This window comes from Aspergillus aculeatus (genome assembly GCF_001890905.1).
Source record: "Aspergillus aculeatus ATCC 16872 unplaced genomic scaffold ASPACscaffold_10, whole genome shotgun sequence".
Lineage (NCBI taxonomy): Eukaryota > Fungi > Ascomycota > Eurotiomycetes > Eurotiales > Aspergillaceae > Aspergillus > Aspergillus aculeatus.
In genome coordinates this window covers 736705-744171 of record NW_017962985.1, presented here as the reverse complement: position 1 = coordinate 744171, position 7467 = coordinate 736705, and the positions used below count along the sequence as shown (strand labels likewise).

At 50.0% G+C, this 7467-nt stretch overlaps 1 protein-coding gene across 1 annotated transcript; it reads left to right on the top strand.

Annotated features, from left to right (window-relative positions):
• Nucleotides 1-4364: 4364 nt before the first annotated feature.
• On the top strand, nt 4365-5722 carry ASPACDRAFT_53035 (WD40 repeat domain-containing protein; the record flags this gene model as incomplete). The annotated part of the gene is made up of 5 exons (XM_020202684.1): nt 4365-4482; nt 4604-5316; nt 5372-5461; nt 5520-5639; nt 5702-5722. The coding sequence occupies 5 exons, from the start codon at nt 4365-4367 to the stop codon at nt 5720-5722; spliced, it is 1062 nt and encodes a 353-aa protein (XP_020055159.1).
• Between the last annotated feature and the right edge of the window lie 1745 nt (nt 5723-7467).

Sequence of the window (7467 nt, the reverse complement as noted above, 5' to 3'; positions counted from 1 at the left end):
GCGACACACTCCAGTATATGTACATATGCCCAATGCACACAAAACCTGGAACCCTTGGGATGAGCGATTAGACGTAAGCTATGACAGAAGAGATGGTTGATGATCGCGGAAATTCTGTAGCCATCTGCTCTGCACATAAACACACACCTTGTAGGTTGCAGCTCAGACACCATCGCGTGTAGATCTATTAAGCACGGAGATGCAAACGATCGTATTAGAGCCAATGTTGAGCTGCCAATCTCGGCAGGGCTTGGAATCCTTCCACCGCAGGAAGCCTGGTCTAGGCAGTGGGAATGGTAGATGTGGCTCGACAGCCGCAGCGCGGATTCAAGGATATGCACCCTACCCGACATTGTAATCGCGCCAATCGTGCCTCATACTTGGGGCTTACCGAGGCTGACGTGCATTTATCCAAATGATCCCTAGGTATCCAAGCGGACAGATTCCCTTGACCTGCCAATGGGAAGGGATGCATTGGTTGGCTCACTGCCAATGCATCTTGATGTAAAAGGAAACAGTTCCCAAAGTCCAGAGGCGGAAGACTCGGTGGCTAGTCTCTTGTGCTATAGATTTATAATCTTTGCGATGTACGAAGTACAGAATTCAAGAGTGGGGGCGATTGCAGCAAATAATTGCATATCCGATAACTCCGCGACACACCCGCCTGTCGACTTGCTGGGAAGAAGCTGTCAAATCCGGAACATTTGACATGATCAACCGGACACCGTTATCATCAGGCGAGAGAGAATCCGATGACAATTCACCCGTAAGCAGAATTGTACACAGTAGTCCTTCACAAGTCGCAAAATGTAGGTGTAGTTACTCGTACGAGTAGTTGTTTCGTTAGCTCATTAGGGGCGACCCGATTAGTAAGCGTGATAAATGAAGGTCTTTTGGCAAAGAGGGACAGCCGAGTAGTTAGTCAGGCACGGTTTCAAGCGATCATCCTAACAGTGGAGCCACTTTCTCCAGATAGACGATAAATACAACGAATAACCACAACAGTTTGTCAGTTACGCTCTTACCCAGCCCGCACCTGCGAAATATTGGACCGAAACAGGTAGTGGCCAATTTCCCTGCGGCCTGGTGACCCGCCGCAACGCACATTGACCATCAGTGTCGCGGATCCCGCTCCATTATTTCTGCCTGCTACCGACGTATGTAAGAGGTGGCAGATATCTGGGCAGTGAGCAAGACGATACGAAAGACACGTAACAGCGATCATGGATGACCGAATCGAGGTCCTAGCAAATGAGGAGGTCAATTGAGAGTACTCAGGATCAACTCTGAAAAAAGAGGAATCGGGATTCTGTAATATTTTTGGCGCATGTGGATATTATCATCACGGAAACTTCAAATTAAACAACCAGTAGCCTTGCTCGACGCAACGACAAGAGTTGGTCAGTAATTAGCCACAGTCCCTAGTAAGTCTTTGGTCAGAAAACTTCGGGAGGGATTCTGATGAGTGAACCACCTTCTAGAAATCCAAGGGTCAAATCAAAAGAAGAGACAGATAATGCAGACTGTTATGACTTGTTGAAGGATGATGGCCATCTCTACAGTACAAATTAGGTGCAGTATGCATAATACATCAGTAGTTCAGAAGTATCCGCAAGCGTTCGGATTCACGGGACAGCCGGGATGGAGAACGTCCTGCACGGAAGGCACCAAGGATGGGCCATTCTACTCCCCGGCCCCCCAGTCTTCGGGTCCAGGGACCCCCCAGCCTCGACGGAAAATGATGAAGATCTCTAAGTGACGGAACATCAATCTTAGAGTCCGTGGCCGCATCAGACTTCAGTTCGGATCTTCCCTTGCAGTTTCTAATCCGGGAGTTCCACGGACTCGATTAATTCTCAGGTTCCAAAGAACAACCAATCCATCATCGGAGATTCGGGTAGTCTAGTCATCTACTGTTAGTCAAGGAATCGAAGAAATTTGGAACAAGCAGAGAGATAATAATATAGAGATGGAAAAGTCTAATCGAGTAGACTAACCTAGTTCGGTCCTAGGGACTTCCCAATGGTATTTCACCGCGCTGAATTCTTGGTAGGTATGATTGATACCAGTAGGTACCACTGAGCCAGGTACCACCCGTAATGTCCGAAGCCCCTGGATGTGAGATTTGATCACGACTCTCGGCATCAGGTGATACTTCCCAACGTGGTCCTTCTCGAATGCGGATGCTTATTTCCATCAAGAGACAGCTCTGGAATTATGCTTTAACAGAGCACAAAAGGGATCGCCACTCCCGAGGCTCGTCAACCTAGGTGCATTGTGTATTGATGTGGACTGTACTGTACACTTCCGAGAGACTCGTCGGAGCAGGAAACCCTGACTCGTGCGAAGCATGGATGGATCTGCCTCGCCTCATAGTACGGTTAATTTTACCGGCAATGTGGAAGAATGGTTGCGCACGTCAACCTGCCTTCAGCGAGTTTATGAATCGTGATGTAGACAGGAGCCTGTTCAGTATCTGGACAAACGGCGTAGAATACCATAGTCAGAGGCTTTAAGCGTCTATGGCAAGCCTAAGACTGTCTTACCATCCACATCATCTTCTGTGCAAGTTCTGGCGACTAAATACTGGATGGGGATCAAACATGACGCCTTGCCATTCGCGATCCGGAGAATCAATTCCTGCCAACACAATGCTTTCTTCCAAGGGACACGCTCAACTCTCTTTTTCTCTCTAATCATTTCTTAATCTTCTTGTCTTTCTTTCACTATCCCGCACTGCATTGTTGGTCTCCGCGTCTGCTTGCTGTCGCGTCCTGCACATCCTCCACTTGGCGAGCAGTTGTGAGCTATGGGCCAACCAGAAGAGACTCAGCAGGCCTGACTCCACCGGCCTGACCAGGGTGCACCTCCTTAGTGTTCAATGAACTCCTCCACGGAACTTGGTACCTTGCCCTCAGCGGAGAAGTTACCGTCCTAGACTAGACTGGGATGTGGGAGTTCTCCCCTGAAAGCCTGGAATCAATTACCCTAGGCGTAAGCAACCGTATCATACGTCTTGTACCGCCTCTGCCTGATGACCTAGTTGACTCGTAAACAACATTTTACGGGGCTGTGGTCCAATGATGGAGTGTCCTGCTAATCCAGGATGTCGGGGTGGTATGGTTGCGTAAGATTAGATCAGTTATCAGTATCGTATATACAGTACGAATACTGTACACACGGTAGTGCTAGACGGAAAGTTCACCAGCAGGCAGGAAGAGGCTCTCTTTTAGAGTCCCGCCTGTATCTCCGTCGTACGTACAGGACCTATTGTCGCCCAGCTTCCCCTAACCGGCTGGTTCTTTATTATGCATCACCAGAAAGATGGACACAGTTCCCATTGTTCTCACTTTTTTTTCCCCGGTGGAAGGATCATCTCTTACCCAATACGTATATTGACATACATCTTTACTTACTTACTTTCTTTTTACTGACTATACATATACATATACATCATACATGTAGAATTGTATTCCGTAGACACAGTGGTGGTTAGAGGAGGTGTAACTACCTGGTCCAGGCCAGCTCAACCCCAATAGTTTCCCTACTATACATTCTTATCATTGGTGCTCTTTCTTACCACGGGCTGCTATTGATGACAGACAGGACATGACCGAGTTGCTTCTACCGTCTGCCACTAACTTGAACTTACTTCACTACTACTAACCTACTACTAACTAAGGTACTAAGTTACTGTCCGTCATCTGTGCTTTTGGGGGGGTGGGATTTTCTGCATCCTTCTCCGTCTTCGCCTTTCCCTCTCTTGTCTCTGGTTCCAGTTCCCCTTTTCTCTCTCAATTTCAACACGGAGAGTCGACTTTCTTCACTTTCTCTCTTCCACTTTCTCCTTTGATTCCTAATCACCATTCGGGCCATTTTCTTCCTCTCTTCTATCCTCTCTCTTTTCCACCACCCCTGCTGACTTAAACGCCCGAACCACCTCACCATTGCCCCGGGTCGAAACTTTCTTTCGCTCGGTCGCTTCCGCCGTGTGCTCGCTCCACACCCAATCAACCCCCCTCCTCGTTCTCCCTCTCACTCACTCTCTCTCTCTCTCTCTTCCACTCCTCTTACTCCTCCTCTTCCCTCCTCCTGCCGACCTTGCTTGTTACCACCACGACCACCACCGACTACCTCACCACTCCACTAATCCATCTTTTCTCTCGTTCTCTCTCTTCTAGCGCCCTTTATCGCTCGCGCCTCTCCCCCCCTCTCCCCCCCCCTCCCTCCTCCCCTCCTTCCTCGATCATCTCAAACGTCCCCTGGATTTTCCAACGCCCGCCTCGGCCAACTCAATTCCACTCTTTAGACCCGTTTCGTCATCCCATTGACACCCACCCTCTCCAGGGGCTTGTTTGGTCAAGATGGCAGCCGATATGAGCGGCGAACAGATGCAGGCCAAGATCACTGCGGCCCGGCGCGAAGCCGAGGGTCTCAAGGACAAGATCAAGCGCAGAAAGGATGAGCTGGCAGACACCACTCGTACGCATCCCTCTCCCTCACAGACGTCGCTGTCCCTGATCGGGTGACCCGATCTGAAAGCTCACGAAGGGCGCAACCTGTACCATGCCATGCCTCTCGGATACTAATTACGGTAAAACAGTCCGCCAAGTGGCGCAAAACCAGACCGAAACTCTACCTCGCATTGGAATGAAGCCCCGTCGAACGCTCAAGGGCCACTTGGCTAAGATCTACGCTATGCATTGGTCGACTGATCGCCGCCACCTCGTTTCCGCCTCACAGGACGGAAAGCTCATTATCTGGGATGCCTACACCACGAACAAGGTCCATGCGATTCCCTTGCGGTCATCATGGGTGATGACTTGCGCTTACGCCCCCAGCGGAAACTACGTTGCTTGCGGTGGTCTGGATAACATTTGCTCCATTTACAACCTCTCCTCGCGTGAAGGGCCGACTCGGGTCGCGCGTGAGCTCTCCGGACACTCGGGTTATCTCTCTTGCTGTCGCTTCATCAACGATCGCCGTATCATCACTTCCTCGGGAGATATGACTTGTATGCTGTGGGATATTGAGTCGGGTTCTAAGGTGACCGAATTCGCCGACCACCTGGGCGACGTCATGTCGATCAGCATCAACCCCACCAACCAGAACATTTTTGTTTCCGGTGCCTGCGACGCCTTCGCCAAGCTCTGGGATATCCGTACCGGAAAGGCCGTTCAGACCTTCGCTGGACACGAGTCCGACATCAATGCCATTCAATTCTTCCCCGATGGAAACGCCTTCGGAACCGGTTCCGACGATACCTCTTGCCGTCTGTTCGATATCCGCGCGGATCGGGAATTGAACACCTACCAGGTATTTCATTTTCCATTTCTGCCATGGCCGAAGCGGACACTAACGCAAATTCCAGAGCGATCAAATATTGTGCGGTATCACGTCTGTTGCATTTTCTGTGTCCGGTAGACTGCTCTTCGCTGGTTACGATGATTTCGAGTGCAAGGTACGTCTTACATCCAGGTTGAATTCACTCTCGAATGGTTGATTAATGAGGCCGGTAGGTCTGGGATGTTCTGCGTGGTGATAAGGTTGGCTCTTTGAGCGGCCACGAGAACCGTGTGAGCTGCTTGGGAGTCAGCAACGATGGCATCAGCTTGTGCACCGGATCTTGGGATTCCTTGGTAAGTCGCTCCGTTGGTCCCCACTGATGGGATACAAGTTACTGAGACATTTCATCCTGCAGCTCAAGGTGTGGGCCTGGTAAACCGAGAAAACGAACAAAAAAAAACAGCAAAGATACCCTGTCTCAAGTCTTTCGTGACGTCCTCATTCGAAGTTTCCTTAATCATTTTCTGCGCCACTAGGTTCCATGTCCGCCACTGTACGATAATCTTTCATTCACTGAGGAGCAATTTAGTGCCGCGCCTGCTTAATGCACTAGTCGGATCGCAGGCGCAGTTACAAGAAGCGAAAATCAAGGGGCAGTCAGGGTGGCAGACATACCGCAATGGGTGTTGTCGTCACTCGTTGGCTACTGCAGGTGTGTGAGGAGGACAACCGGACGGCAGACAAGACACACACACACACACAACTACGAAAAACCACAATACTCGGATACGGGTGCGGTGAACTGTAATAATGCTGTTGATAATTGGGATTCTGGAGGGGTTGTTACGCTTCAGTGCGACGATGGTCTCAAATATGGCCCATCACCAAGATTTGATTTGCAGGCATTCTGATTCTTTTTCTCGTCACCTTCTCCGTCTTATTCCCCTTGTTCCAACCACTCTGGTGACGTTTTCATTTGTCCTTTACCCTTGATGTTCCGAATTTTCTTGGTGCAGTCTCTCCGCATCGATTTCCCCTGTGCTTCTGAACCCTTTTTCCCTTCTTACGCATTGATCTCCTTGCCTTGGGTGATGGCTGGAAAAGGAGGGGATACTTTTTTTCTTTCTTTTTTCCCCCGGATAGGCCATGACGGTTTTGATTGATTGCGAATCGTGTGTTTCTTTTTCTTATACTAATTAACCTACATAGTTTCCGAACGTTTGAGTGTTTTCCAGCGGGTTCTTGTCTTGTGTCGCCGAGCGGATGGGATGGAATGTAATCCGCCGCCAAAATCTTGTGCTTTGATATGCCTTGCCTATTTCAAAAATGTTTTTCCCCCCATGACAGGGTTTGATGCCGGCACTCGTGTACGGCTTCTTTTGAGGCACAGCCAGACCAAGCTGGTAGGCAGCCACTAACTCCTCGTACAAATGACAAATCAATGGCCCTTGTTTCTGGAGATGTTTCGTAACCGACCACCCAATCCCTCGGACGTGGTCATTGGACGTGGTCGAAAGCCATGGAATAGGCTGAACACGGAGTGACGCGGAACAACGTAACGCAAAGGCGAAGCGAAGAGAAAGACTGTCGATGATGGCGTCAACGGTGCGACGCAAAGACAGACAGATATGTTTGATCAGTTTCGTTTTGCAGTCATCTACAGTACATCCACCGTGGACCCTAGTAGTACGCTTACTTCCAAACGGAGTGATATCATCCCATCTCAGGCGCAGCTTATATCGCGCCGCCCCAAATGGAGACATCTTCCGAGTCGACCCTCTAAACCGGTTCCCACCGAGTGGATCCTGAGGCCGGGCAACAAACAGAAACGAAAACGAGGAGTTCGAGATCATTGGGAAGTTCGGTTCTGACTCCGGATTCAAACGCTCGGAGTTCGGCTCTCCACTGTAGTGGTCTCCTCGCAGCAGGGATCATGAGATCGGAATTCTCCGAATTCGGATGAACTGCCTGCATAGGTATCTGGGAAAGGGGGGATCGGGCAATCTATGGATCTTGCCCAAATTGCGGAAGAAGGGAAGGCAGGAGGAGCCACACCTTATCCATGGATCGGGAGTTAGATGGCAATCTGGAACGGTTTTACCGCGGGGGGGGGGGGGGATGAACCGAAGCTTGACTCTGAAGTGGAGGAGGGGGGGAAGGTGTTTTGCCCCCATCGTTTTG